Source organism: Culicoides brevitarsis, chromosome 1, assembly GCF_036172545.1.
Source record: "Culicoides brevitarsis isolate CSIRO-B50_1 chromosome 1, AGI_CSIRO_Cbre_v1, whole genome shotgun sequence".
Classification (NCBI taxonomy): domain Eukaryota; kingdom Metazoa; phylum Arthropoda; class Insecta; order Diptera; family Ceratopogonidae; genus Culicoides; species Culicoides brevitarsis.
In genome coordinates, this window is record NC_087085.1 from 40,560,537 (window position 1) to 40,574,820 (window position 14,284).

At 28.6% G+C, this 14,284-nt stretch overlaps 4 protein-coding genes across 4 annotated transcripts in view; 1 reads left to right on the forward strand and 3 right to left on the reverse strand.

Annotated features, from left to right (window-relative positions):
- Positions 1-5,489, reverse strand: part of LOC134828099 (unconventional myosin-XVIIIa) — a 66,696-nt gene extending 61,207 nt beyond the window's left edge. Inside the window, exons 1-2 of the mRNA XM_063841063.1 lie at positions 4,338-5,489; positions 22-690 (exon numbers count right to left, since the gene is read on the reverse strand). Of these exons, the coding sequence (XP_063697133.1) occupies positions 22-690; positions 4,338-4,688 (1,020 nt within the window). The 5' untranslated portion in view covers positions 4,689-5,489. The remainder of the gene's footprint in view (positions 1-21; positions 691-4,337) is intronic.
- Positions 5,490-5,849: 360 nt separating this feature from the next.
- LOC134837832 (BTB/POZ domain-containing protein 6-like) lies at positions 5,850-6,774 on the reverse strand. Its single transcript, XM_063853222.1, has one exon. It carries the CDS (start codon positions 6,772-6,774, stop codon positions 5,953-5,955), a length of 822 nt encoding a protein of 273 aa, XP_063709292.1. The 3' UTR covers positions 5,850-5,952.
- Positions 6,775-9,408: 2,634 nt separating this feature from the next.
- On the forward strand, positions 9,409-11,130 carry LOC134827171 (uncharacterized). The gene is made up of 2 exons (XM_063839742.1): positions 9,409-9,753; positions 10,318-11,130. Exons 1-2 carry the CDS (start codon positions 9,451-9,453, stop codon positions 10,435-10,437), a joined length of 423 nt encoding a protein of 140 aa, XP_063695812.1. The 5' UTR covers positions 9,409-9,450; the 3' UTR covers positions 10,438-11,130.
- Positions 11,131-13,506: 2,376 nt separating this feature from the next.
- On the reverse strand, positions 13,507-14,129 carry LOC134827324 (uncharacterized). The gene is made up of 2 exons (XM_063839922.1): positions 14,029-14,129; positions 13,507-13,969 (listed from the first exon to the last, which is right to left on the reverse strand). Exons 1-2 carry the CDS (start codon positions 14,098-14,100, stop codon positions 13,556-13,558), a joined length of 486 nt encoding a protein of 161 aa, XP_063695992.1. The 5' UTR covers positions 14,101-14,129; the 3' UTR covers positions 13,507-13,555.
- Positions 14,130-14,284: the final 155 nt, after the last annotated feature.

Genomic DNA, 14,284 nt, shown 5'->3' on the forward strand with positions numbered 1-14,284 from the left:
AATTAAAAGAAATCTTCTTACCGCTTCAATGATTGTTTCTCTCGGCAAATCCTCGACACTTTTTCCGTTAACTTTGAGCAAACGATCTCCCGGCAATAATCCCGTTGATCCGCCGCCTGCTCCGGGCTCTGCGAAAATCACGGGCTTCAAAACGGGTAACATCAGCGACTCGGATCTATCCAAAGCGATCGCTTTTCTCAAACTGAATCCAAAATCATTCCGAAGGGTCTTCTGTCGCTTGATAACCAGCTCACGAGGAGGCGGCAACGTAACAAGACGAATTGGCGGCAATGGAAGACTCACATCTTCGAAGGTTTGAATTCGTGCCCATGGATGATATCCTTGCGATTCGCCAACAGGACTCAGGGAGAAAGGAGGCGTTGCAAAAGATGAATTTGTCGTATCTGTGAGACTTTCAGCGCTCGGAGATGGCGAAGTCATGACATTCAAATGTTGCATCTGAGGCGATTGAGATGGATCTGCATCATTAAAATCTCGCAAACTATTGCTGTCTGATGGAGCATTCGGATCATTCAAATTCTGGTAAGCAATTAGTTCATTTTGAAGGGTATTACGCATTAATAGTGTTCGCGAATCTGTAACTTCTTCAGTTATGTTGGTAATATTCACTCGAGGGCCTTTTAAGATACCACGTTTTGGCGGGCGCGGAGGAATGGGAGGTAAAACGCGCTGTACATGAAAAAAAATGAAGATAAGTTATCAAGAATGCATTGATAAAAAAATTTTAAGTCGAAAATGAGTCACTTTTGAATATTCATATCGATAAATGTCGACCATAAAACGGTATTTTGCAAAAGAAATTCATTCTTCTTCTTTTTTTGGCTTTTGACCTTCATAACTAACATCAAAACATTAAAAAAAATGTAAATCTTCATGATTTTCACATCTGATAGAAAGATGATTTACATTCGAGCGTCTGTTCAAAATTCGTACAAAGAAAGTAATTTGTCATTTTGAATTATTCTCAAAACGCGTGGTGAAAGTATTAAAGTCATAAAAATGAGATTATATTAACAAAAACACCTGAAGTGGTTTTTGATGAACAAGAAAAAGAATGAAATTCGATTCATAGTTTTTTTCGTCTATGCATAGTTGTTAACAAAAAATTTACAGCTGATTTATTGCTGTTCGTTATATTTTTATTTATGGTCTTCGGTATCTATAAATGGATAAGCTTTAACTTTTAAAACGCAGTAAAATGAGTAATTTTATTTTTTTTCAGAAGTTTTTCGAGTTTTTTCAAGAAAATTTCAAAATTAAGTCATAAAACAAGTTCAAAATACGATGATGTAATATGCGGTTTTTTCAATTGAATTCCGTGTTAGTATATCGGTGAGTATCACGCCTCCATTCACAAACGCATGAAATATGCGGTGAACCTTAATTCCGACATTCACTCGCATTCACAGACAAAAGCCTCTCCTAATAGTTTTTTTTTGGTTCCATTGATCGAATCGGCTACTATCCAGCCCTACCCTCATATCATAACGAAATTTCTCTATTAAGAGTATTAATAGCCGACAACCGTTCCAACATACACAACATTGATCGTAAAACATATGGAACAACAACAAAAAGTGTGAGCAATTTATAATTCATCGACCTATAATAACACTAAAACAGATACAATAGAATTAAAAATATCCAAAAAGAACTTAACACACATACATCGACGAACCAACGAGACTTGCTTTGACGATGATGACAACAACACGCTCATATGATTCGAAAAGCAGATGATGATGATGATCAAACATGAAAATTGAAAAAAATAAAAATTAAATTACAAAACAATATGCATGAACGCATTTACCGTAACCAGCAAGATGATACTTCATCTAATGTTATTACCGCTCATTTACAGTTTGTTTATTATCCAACTATTTGTATTTAATAATAAAATAAAGTGAGATTGAATCAGTGCGAACGGCGACACAGCATTCCATTTCTGGAGCAAACGAAAGTGTGAAAATTTTAAGTTTCGCATTTAAGAGAATATTGAGAGACATGGAGCGAGATATGAAAGGTAAGTTTTGTTCTTAATTATTTTTCTTCATTTCTTTCTTTTTTCAGGTTCTATGGATTACATTTTGAAATTATATGTGTGAAGTATACTATGAAAATATTTTTAGCAAAGAAAGTATATTGGAACGAAAAACTTATTATGAATACATAAAATAAAGATTGCAGTAAAAGAAATGTGAAACTCAATAGAATATTAATTCCGAAACAATACATAGCAAATACTCCTAAAAGTATAAATATTGAATATTGTACAATTTTTAACTAAACAAAGAAAGGAGAGCAGCAAAAAATTTCAACATTTTTTGGACAAGGTCGAAATATAATCAAAAAGTAACTGAAAAACATTAAACAACGTCTGGTATTGCCAAATATCAACAAAATCTGAGATTGCTTCAACGAGCTTCTTGTACGATCAGAGGAATACGAAGGAGAAGTATCGGATTGGTCATGGAGATTACTTCCTTAAAGTTTCAACTAGAATCGAAAACAACAATATTTTCAAATTAGTTCATGAATATGAAGAAAACTGTCACACATTTGAAGATTATGCGGCAAAACGTACTTAATATTTAGGTTAGTCTTTATAAGATGACTGCCAAAATAGAGGATTATTGTCAATAAAAAAGGAAACGTTTATTGGAAAAAACCAAATTCATAATATTTTTTTTTTCGAAATTTGCAAAAACAAATTGGCTAATCTCTGATATATTTTTAATACATTTCCATAAATAAATATTTTTAATTATTTTCGAAATATGTGAAATTTCGCATTTTTTCATCATCATGAGAAACATAAATTTTTCACAATAAAGCAAGCATCTGTGACAGCGCCGTACTCTAAATAATATTTAATTAATATGTGACCGCAAAATTGTTTCAAATCCAACTATTTTATGAGTACGTCGACCATAAAAGCCGTCATAAGCGATATGGGAGAAAAAATCATTGAAATCTAATCGCTGTGTGAAATGTTTGTTTATTTTGGTATTAAAAGTCAGTCAATATTTTAACATTTTTTAAATGTTTTTTTCATGCATTTTTTTTTAAAGAAAAAAAACATTACACAACACAACAATAACACGGAAAAAAGTATGCAATGAAATTACACAAGAAGATGAATTAAAATGTAGTGTATTTAGCACATAACACACAGACGATGACGATGATGAGCACACATCATTATTATTAACGTAACAGAATACTATATAAATTAAGACTCATCATCGGAGTGTTAAAGTTACTTTGTGTTAAAGTAACAATGTGACGAACTGTTAACTTACTTCTCGTTTAAAAAGGCATAATTTATACATACTTTCCGTTTCTAGATTACTATCGCTGTTGTTCGCTGAAATGCAACCGCTTTGACCTTTCTTGCGTGAATGTTGTTAGTAGCTATCGTGTTGCATTTTTCTATAGACAGAACAAAGTCGGAAGTTGGTTCACAGTCTAATGGAAATTAGTGTAACTTATGGCCCTTTTGGAAACAAAAAAATAGAATAGAAGTTTTTGTTTTGTGACATGCGAATTCTTTAAAATTTATGATCACATGTCATTTTCGTGATAAATGAGATCGTTGTTTTTTTTTTTGTATAGAGGGGCGTAAAATACAAAAACTAACAGAATATTGTTTAATTAGCAGTTTAAATTAAATAATTAGAGCAAATTTTGTCAATTTTCATCCAAATTGTTCTAATTGCTTTCTATTTTTAGGTTTTTACATTTTTTTAGAAAATTTTTTTTTAGTTTTTTATCAATTCTTTTTTTTACTCGTTTTGGGCAAAAACGAAAATTTATATTTAAATGGAACAAAAATTTCATTTGAACCAAAAACAATTCAAAGTTAGAGTCCCATGTGCTCAAATTTACTATAATCTCTATTCAATTCAATTTCATTTGTACTCAAAACACAAAAAATGCATTAAAAGTGAATTCCCATGAGGGCATCTACAGAACGACTACAAAAACATTCGATATGTAGAAATATAATTGATAGTCACTAAATCGCCTCTACATTAGAGCCGTATATTTATCATAATTAGCTCGACTATTTCATTTAACAAAAACGTTCGGAATTGCTTAATGCACCATGATTAAAATTCATCCATCGAGTTTTCCGTATTTAGGAATCAAAATAACATGTTCTTTCTATTCGCCACGATTTTTAGTCTCGCTATTTATTTTTACACACAAACGAAAAAAAAACACAATTTTGCATTCATGGAAGAAGGTCTGTACACAAAAGTGACTCATTTCACGAAACAAAAATAAAACACAAAAAAACTTTTACACACCTTACTCGTCGTTTGCGAATGATTGGATTCGGAGCTGTCGGAATGAATAGCTGTCGCTCCGGTACCTGCGAGCGTCGTGTGCTGAATTTGAGCGGATGTCAAGTGAATCTTTTCGACCAAATCCCCGTTGCTGTCGATATAAGTTGTGGTATTAGCGGTCGCGAGAATTTCTTCCGTGCCGCGATCTAATTCGACGCCGCCTCCGCCGCCGCTTTGCGCGAAAAACGAACTGTAATCCGCTGTGATGCCCGAGGGGAGTTTTTCCTTGCCTCGTTTACTTTTTTTGCTTTTCATGGACTTGCGTTCATCACGGTCCGTCTTTTCGCTATCCTTTTTCATGAAGTTGAACATTTTGGCTTCTTTGCTTTGCTTTGTCTTTCGCAAAAAGAAATTCTTTGTGAAATTCTTCAAGAACGCAAGTTTTTTTTCTTTCTTTTGAAATTAATACGAATGCGATACAACAACACTACCGTTACCGTTAGTTCACTAATAATATTATGTTATGTGTGTGATTCCACGTATTTTTCGATAAAACTATGCAATATTTTATGCAGACAGCAACTTTTTACGTCTACGAATGCAGATTACTTGCACGAACATTTTTTTTTCCTTCTTTCGTTTTGTCTGAACCACTTGACTAACAAAATTTACGCGATAAAAAATTATTATTGTTGCAAAACTGTTTTTATTTTTTGCCAATATTATTTTTTTTGTTGTCGTAGGCGGCTTTTATCTCTTTTTTCTCTTAAAAAATATTTTCTATGTGCACTTCTGGTTACTTTTTGCTTTTTAGGGTGTGTATGAGCACAACAACAACAATCAAAAATTTTCACTTATTTTTCCGAATTTTTTTTTTAATTTTAATAAATTTATTTTTTAATTATTCCGCACTTGCTAATTTTTATGCAAATCTACGGCATTTCACTTTATAAACAATGCAGCAATAAAAAACATGTAATTTTTTCTTTGATCCAAAAAAAGTCTCGCGTAATCACAAAACGATATTTTTGGCAATTTAACAATTTTTCGAGTGATATGTAGATTTTTTTTCTATGAAATGCGATTCGGACGATGGTTTTTGTGCTGCAAAAGCACTTTTCGCGAATTAATTCTCCCGTTTTCTCAGTTAAATTCGCGGAAAATTGTCCGAACGAAGTTTAAGCCAGCGATTTTTGTTTACCATTTGATGGATTCAGAGCAGTCGAAATGATTCCGAACAAAGATTCCGATCACAGATTTCGATTTGGCTGAGACGAATGAAAGTGATAAGTCGGTAGATGGCGCTGCAAGCACGATGTCAATATCCTGTTTGGAGCCACCAAAGCGGAAATGCGGCATGATTTGGAACTAATTTTGAGTCGTATGAAAGTGATAAGAACTTTTTGTGAATTTAAGGCGACGCTTTAAAAAAAATTTTATTTTAAAATTTAAAGAAAATTAGTTTTCAAAAATCAATTAGAAATAATTTTTCATCATTTTAACATTTGTTAAAGCTTTATATCTCCATAAAATTTTTAATTTCTTGAACTTTAAAGAAATTTTCTAAAAAAGTCAACGCCTTAAATTGAAAAACAAGCAAGATTTTGGCGCGAAAATTGATTTTTTATTAAATTTTTCACTTTTTAATTAATTTTTCATTAAATCTCTTAACTTTTGACTGACATAACCCCTCCGGATAGGCATAAGTTGGAAGATATTCCGACAAAATATTATTCAATATCGCCAATTTCTCCATATAAGTCAACAAATTTGATCTCATTGCTCTGTCGTTGAACTCCTTCTTACTCATCGTCAAAAATCTGATATTTTGTACCACATTTTCCATTTGATGCCTTGCTAATTTATGACTTCTGGCATATTTTTCCACAGCTTCAAACAAAATTATTTCCTCAACTTTTAATTTTTCACATTTTACAATAAATTCGACAGTTTCTACGTTTGTTTCGAGAAAATCTTGCGAATTCAGGACTTCAACGGTATTTTCAACAATCATTTGTTCAGATTTTTTCTTTATTTCCTCATTTTCGATGAATTTAGCAAATCTCATAGCAGAACAAGCCTCATTTGGAGTCATAGCTTCGACGATATATTCTTCGCAAAGTTTTTGTAAGCTCAAAACTTCGTATTTGTGAGCGATTTTATAAACTTCTGTCGCGTCGTAAATTGAAACTAACGTCAATTCGTGCAAATAAACGTATTTCAAGAAAAGTGCAAAACTTTCTGCCGAACAATCCGGGATCTCAATTTTGTTATCTCGCTCATTTCCGAATGTGAAAAACATGGAATGAAAAACGGGAGATGCAAAAGCCAAAATTAACTTGTGAGCTTTGATAATTCCTTTTTCTGGATCTTCTTCTTCGGGGAAAATAAATTCACAGTCGGTTAATTGTTCCAACTCGAGCATTATTAAAATTCGATCTTTTATTGAGGAACTCATGATTGAAACTGCAGAAATTGCAACAAATTTATCGATCGAATGATAAGAAAAGTGCTTGATAAGCGATGCAACTTTTACCGATAACATCACGTCGACGAGAAATTTTAATAAAAAAAAAATGAATGAAAATATGACGCAATTTTTTAGTCTACATTCCACAAATTTTTGCAATTCCCACGCCTCGAATTTGTTTCCGCTCAAAAAAAAAATCAAAACAGAAAATATTTTGCAAAAATTATTAATGGAAAATTTATTAAAATTTTTAATTTTTTCTTATCTTTAATTTTTTTCGTATGACGTGAAATTTCAGAGTCTAAAGGCGCCTTGCTACCCACAAAAATAGTAAATTTCGATACAAAAAAAAATATTTATTGAACGGAACAGATGAAAAAAAATAAACAAAATTCCTCGGAAAATTTTATGAGACGTAAAAAACAAAAATTTGGGACAAAAATCATGTTTTCTGTTCGTGGTCAAGTTCAATAATTTATGTTGAAATTTTTTTTTGTTCATCGTGTGTGCGTGTTATCTTGACTTTGATGTTTACAAGTAATTAAGAAAAATTTGCTGATGAAATAATTTTAGATATTTTTGCAAAAATTTCAATTATTTTAAAATTTTCAAAATTAAATTTAAATATAATTAAATTAAAGAAAATAAAATAAATTAAAAATAAAATTTAAAAAAAAATAAAATTAAAAAAAATAATATATTTTTAGAAAATTCACATTAAAATCGATTTTTAGAAAATTTTTAATAATGTTTAAATTTATTCAAAAAACTAAATTTTACAATTAGAGAAAATAAAATTATTTTTTTTTTCATTTTCTGATAAAATAAAAATATATTTTAATTTTTTATAAAAATTTAAATTATTAAAAATAAATATAATTTGAATTTATTAAAAATAATTTAAAATTTTTAATAAAAAATTTCGTAAAATATTTAAAAATCGAAAAAATTTTACATAAAATTCATGAAATAATTTTTTCCTATTTTAAAAAAAAATTAAATTTAAATATTTAAATTAAAGATTAAATTAAAAATAAAATTTAAAAAATTAATTAAAATCGATTTTTAGAAAATTTTTAAAAATTTTAATTTTATTCAAAAAACTAAACAATTTATTTTTTTTTTTTTTTTTAAAAATATTTTTAAAAAAAAAAAAATTATTAATTTTTTAAATTAAATTTTAAAAATTTTTAATTAAAAATAATTTAAAATTTTTAATAAATAAATTTCGTAAAATAAAATTTAAAAATTTCTTATTAAAAAATTTTACATAAAATTCATGAAATAATTTTTTCCTCAATTATTTTAAAATTTTCAAAATTAAATTTAAATATAATTAAATTAAAAAATTTTTAAAAATAAAATTTTAAAAAAAAATAAAATTATTAAAAAAATATTTTTTAGAAAATTCACATTAAAATCGATTTTTAGAAATTTTTAATAATGTTTAAATTTATTCAAAAAACTAAATTTTACAATTAAAGAAAAAAAAATTTTTTTTTTTTTCATTTTCTGATAAAATAAAAATATTCAAAAAAAAATTATTAATTTTTTATATAAATTTAAATTATTAAAAATAAATATAATTTGAATTTAATTAAAAATAATTTAAAATTTTTAATAAATAAATTTCGTAAAATAAAATTTAAACATTTATTATTAAAAAATTTTACATAAAATTCATGAAATAATTTTTTCCTCATTTTAAGGTCAAAATTTTCATTATTATTATTAACTTTTTCAATATTTTTCAAATTTCAACACCTTCAAGCCAATTTACTTTCTGAAATTCAATATTTTCTCAAAAAAACAAAAAAAAATTAAATTTTCACATCTGCAAATTCTCACTTGACTAATTTTGTATCAATTTTCACATATTTTTCGCATTTCTCACATTAAAAAAAGTTCTCTGTCACGATCACGATCTGTCCTCGCTCAACATAATTGCAAAAAAAAAATCTTGTGAAATGTCAAGCTGTGTCATAAATCTTCGCGAAAAACACGAACAACCGAATTACTCAATGATGATGATCGTTTTCATCGTTGATGAGGACTTTAGTCTACATATGTCAAAAATTACTCAAAAAATTATGCATGCACTAAAAATAGCGTGAAATATGCGCAAAAAACGCCACGATCATTGTTCTCCGGAAATTTCGTGCCAATGACGAAATTCTTTTTTCTGCTGAATTTTTCTGTCTGTCAGTTTGGGAGAAAATTCGCATTTATTTGGTGACACAAACACTTGCTCATCGTTAAAATTCTGCTAAAACAATAAAATGACGTCGATCCCGTCTGAAAAATCGCATCTCATTAATTTTGTGATAGACAATTTTTTTTTTCTAACATGAACCGCAATGAACAGATGACTTTTATTATTATATCAATGAATTCTTTCATTAATTGTACAGCGCGAGTCTCGCACACGCATTTAACTGATAAATTTTAATTTTTGTCGCGCTGCCAATTCGTGCCGCAAAAAAAAAATTGTGAGAAGTTTAAACAATATCAGGATTCTGAGTGAGTGAGACGAAAACGACAAATCTTACATCGTCGACGTCGTCGTATTGATTCTTTGGCATTCAAATCAGTTGCTTGTTAGATTCGGCGTTGATCGTCACGGAAGAGCTTAAAAATTAAAATTAATTAACAAAAAACAAAAAAATGGAAAATTCTTTCGTCAAAATTTGCACGTTGCTTGTCATTGTCGCGTTTTTTGCTTGCGTCGAGGCATCTTTGCACACGAGAATTAAATATCCGCATGGACCGGATGTGCCCAAGGGCGAAACTCTCGTTTGCCGGTATCCAAAAGACTTTGAGACAATTCGACATGAAGTTGATTTGAGCACGCAGCAGCGCGGGGATTTGCGATGCGAGTTGAAACATTACTTGGAAACGCAACGACCATGCGATTTTCGAAAAGTGCTGAGATATAAGTTGGTTACCATTACCTTAAAAGGCGAATATGTAAGTTGAATTTCTGAAAAAAATAATTAAAATTAATTTTTTTAAAAATTAGTTGAATTATTTTTAAAATAAATTTTAATTAAATTAATTTCAAAAAAAAATATATTAACTAATTTTTATTGAATTAAATTTTTCTTAACTTAATTTAATTTTAAATAAAAATATTTAAAATCTTTTAAATAAATAAATACATTGAAAAAATAAAATTTTATTAATTTTAATGAAATTAATTTAATAAAAAATTAAAAAAAATAATTTAAAATTAATTTTATGAGAATTAATTTTTTTTTTTCAATTAAAAAAATGAATTTTATTGTAATTAAATTTTTTTAAATTTATTTAAAAATATTTTTAATTTTTTAAAAAAATTAATTAATTCTTTAAGAAATATAATTCATTGAAAAATTTTTTTTTATTCATTTTTATAAAAACTTAAATTATTTTTTTATATTAATTTATATTTTATTTCAAAGATTTTATAATTTTCTAAAAACATTTTTTTTAATAATAAATTTAATTTTGTACAAAATTTTAATTTTTTTATATTAATTTTTATAATTTTAGGCCCAAGATGACATCCGATGCGCATACAATCCAAAAACCGAGTCACTTCACATCGAAGACGCCACAAAACGTGCGGATCCCGTCAAGGTGAAATTCAATATTTACACAGTGAGACACTGAAAAAACGTGCAAAGAAAGAATGTGTGCCGCAAGGAATTTAATGATGATACAATAGTCCACAAATATAAAATTTAGCGAAAAATTTTGTTATTCTTCAAAAAAAAAAAAACACACACACAAACGATGACTGTGAATAGTGAAAAATTTTGCTGCGATGAGTGATATTTTTACAGTGGAAAATTTTTATACGAGCAGTGCGATGACATTGATGATTTATAGCAACAAAAAAAAATTAAAAAATAATAATTAGTCAAAAATCAGTAAAATTAACCCTTCATCAATAAAATCTGCAGATGATGAAAAGTTGTCATAAATATGTCCGCAAGATGATTTTTGACGACTTTGTCGCCGTGATTATGAAGAGAAAATGTTAAAAATAGTATTAATTGTTTTTAAATAGAATTTATAGTTTGTAGTACAAAAGAATATAAAGTAGGTCGTAAATATACATTTTTTTTTTGTTAAGAAAAATTTAAAAAAAATATTTTTGATCAGGTCAACGGACAAAAAAATTAGTGACAATATTTTGACATTGAAAGCGAAACAACGAGATTATTCAAAGTAATTAAAAGAAAACAAAAGATTTTTTTTTTTTTTTTTTGAAAAAAATGTAGCACAAGCGGATTTTGAAGAAGATTCGAAGGTCATGTCAAGATAATATTTAAAAAATGTTTTACCAGAAAAAAATTAATATTTGAAGGAAATTACGATAAATATCGGAAAATAAATAATTTTTCTATTAAAAATTTAAATTTTATTTATTTTATATTGATTTTTTTTATTTAATTTTTTATATTTTATTATTTCGAAATTTTTAGAAAAATTTAATTAAAAAAATAACAAAAAACGATCATATATCGAATAAAAAATTTAAAAAAAATAAATATGTTAAATTTTCTTATTTCTCTTATTTTTTTATTGAAATTTTCCAAAATCGATTTTATTCATTTTATTAATTTTTTTTAATAAATCGTTGATCAAAATTCTTGAAAAAAGACTTACAAAAATATAAACTTTTTCTATCAAATAAAAATAATTATCAAAAAATTCTTAAAAAAAAAATAAAAATTTTTGTTGGAAAAATTTAGATTTTTTTTGTGTGTTTTATGATCAAAAAAATTTAAAAATTAATAAAATTTTCATACAAATATAAATATAAGAAAAAAAAAATTATTTTTTATTTTTTAAGAAAAAAAAATTAAAAAAAAAACTTAAAATTATTCCAAAGTTATTTCGTGTAAAAAATTGTTAAATTTATTTGTAATTAATATTATTTAAATAATTAATTTTTAAATTAAATTAAATTAATTAAATTTTTTTGATCAAAAAATTAATTATTTATCGAATATATTTATATCTAAAAATTATTTTTATATAAATTGTAATATCAAAAAAAATATAATTTTTTTAATATGAAAAAATGTATATTTAAGTACTTACATTAAATTCTTACTTTATTTAGTTAAAAATTATATTTTAAGCTTAAAAATTTATAAAGACAACAAAGAAAATTTTGCAAACATAATAAATCAATTTTATTATTTAATCATCTGAAAAAGCTAAAAACCTTTAAATTTTTCTTCTGATGACTTAATTTTTGCCTACAATTTCTCTTTCTGCATTCGTGCCAATTCAATCTGCATAAATCAATATTTTTCCCGTCAAAATCCCGTTGATGGACCACATCTTTTGAAAATTTTGCACAAAAATATTTTTTTTGTCATAAATTTGCATGCATGCAAAAATTGTAAAAACAAATAAATGCGGAAAAAGGTTCGCTCGCATTTTCGCACGTGAACGTCATTTTCCACACAAATTATTATTTTTTCGATTTATTTATAGGTCTTTTGTACAAACTTGGCTTCTTTTGCCCATACGGATCCATTAGTTGATGCAAAAATGCCTCTGAATTTTTGGGAACTGGAATCGCGTCACGTGCTTCATAAATTGGCGGTTTTGTGTTTTTGCCATCCATGCGAGGTTGATGTCTCAAAGCGAGACTTTCGGAAATCGGGAACGAGCTCGGTTTCTTCGGTCTGCCACTCCAAGTGTAAAGTTTCTTTTTTTCTTCTTCAGGATCAACGGGAGGAGCTTCCAGAATTAAAATTGGACCCAATTCTTCGATTTCGTGGATGACTTCTTCTGTTTTTCCATTCGGGACGACGATTTTATTTGGACAGTTCAAGGGCGAAATTTTTTGTTCAACCATGAATTTTGAGGGAGCGTAACATGTTGGATCGGAACACAAACTATTCCCGTCCTCATCCTTTAAAATTGCTTCCGGTAAGCCTCGTTTGTTCAAACGATATCGATGAACGCAACGATGATCTCGTCGAAATTTTTGCTCGTCTTCGTGAATGCAGTCATCCAAGTTGTTATTGCGAAATCTCACGACGGCATCGAGTCTTTTTTCCAGTTCTGAAGGCGATTGTTGCGTTGTCAAGCAATATTCTTCCGCTGTTGGGAGACGAAAACGTAATTTTTCGATTTTTTCAAAGTGTTCGCGATTCGACGTGTATGCCAACTTCGATTTGATGTACTCCGAGATGCTATTGTCGACTTTTGGCGTGATTTGGTAGTAAAGATTACTTTCCTCATTACTCGCTAATCCATCTTTCGTGTAAGAATAAAGATTTTCGTCTATTTTTAGGGTTGACGGAAACGGATCTGGAGCCATTTTACGGATTGATTGTCGTGTTGACACCGAAGGAGCTTGATATGTCGAGGCATAACCACTGGAAAGGGAGTTTTTTTCAACGGATGTTGCCTCATTTGCCGACGAATACGTTTTATTCGATGATTTTGTCGACAACAATGATGTAATTGAAGGTCGCTTCTGACAAATGCAATGCTTCAAACTCTTACAACGATCGCAATTCATCGTTTTTCGCAAGATAATTTCATAGAAAATTCACGAAATGCACTGAAAAAACGTTTATTTATCAAAATAATTCGTTACTTGGTAAATTTTTAACTACCTACCTGTGTACAAAACACACGCGACACATGTTACCAAGGAATTACCGAGCAAAGAATGAAAAAAAAAACATCTGTCGAATTTAACGTCGAATTAATTGTATGCACTTTGTTTATTTATTTTTTCTGTTGTGAAAAAGTATCAACCTGCGGGGGCGAATTGCTCGTTTGCCGTTGTCGTTACGTTCAAAATAGCGCCGGGCAAGAGTGTCGTGCCCAAATTAATCGCCAATCCAATTAATCTAATTGCTGTCTCGATTTGCGGGAATGGCGGAGGTGCTTGACGCGATGTGCGGCTTGTCGATTCGGAAAAATCGCTGCTTTCGTCACTGAATTCACTTAATTTTTCGTTTTTGGAATTTTTGGCTTCTAACGTTGTTTTTAGTTCTTTGCCGATTTCCAAAAGTCTCTTTGTGGCAATTTCCCCGACGACTTTTCCGATGTCACCGAAGGGCTTGTTCGGGTTGTTCAAGATGATCGCAGCTTTGAATAACGTGTCGGCAAGGAGATCTTTGGGCGTGTTGTTCTTCGGAATGTCCATTATTCCTTCGAGGATCTAAAAAAAATTTTTTTTTTATTTTTTTAGGAGAAAAAATATTTTTTTAAAACACTTACGGGCATCTGAGAAGCAGTCTTGAAGAAGAAAAATAATAAAATTGTAGAAAAATGTAATTTATTGAGCTCCATCTTGAATTTGGAGATGATTCTTTTGTGAGTTTTGCTATTCTATTGAAGTGCATTTGATGCCAAAGTACTTTTATAACTTAAATTTTGATTATATTTAATGACAAAATCAAGAAAATTAAGTAAATCTTTGACATGAAAGGCAATTATTGTTTCAAGTTGAAATGAAGATGTTTCGCAATTGATG

What these genes read in the sequence shown, in the direction of transcription:
- LOC134837832 (XM_063853222.1), bottom strand. Translation starts at nt 6,774, where the DNA reads ATGAGTTCCTCAATAAAAGATCGAATTTTAATAATGCTCGAGTTGGAA.
- LOC134827171 (XM_063839742.1), top strand. Translation starts at nt 9,451, where the DNA reads ATGGAAAATTCTTTCGTCAAAATTTGCACGTTGCTTGTCATTGTCGCG. An exon ending in TTACCTTAAAAGGCGAATAT is followed by an intron (nt 9,754 to 10,317) that starts GTAAGTTGAATT and finishes TTATAATTTTAG; the next exon opens with GCCCAAGATGACATCCGATG.
- LOC134827324 (XM_063839922.1), bottom strand. Translation starts at nt 14,100, where the DNA reads ATGGAGCTCAATAAATTACATTTTTCTACAATTTTATTATTTTTCTTC. An exon ending in AGACTGCTTCTCAGATGCCC is followed by an intron (nt 13,970 to 14,028) that starts GTAAGTGTTTTA and finishes AATTTTTTTTAG; the next exon opens with ATCCTCGAAGGAATAATGGA.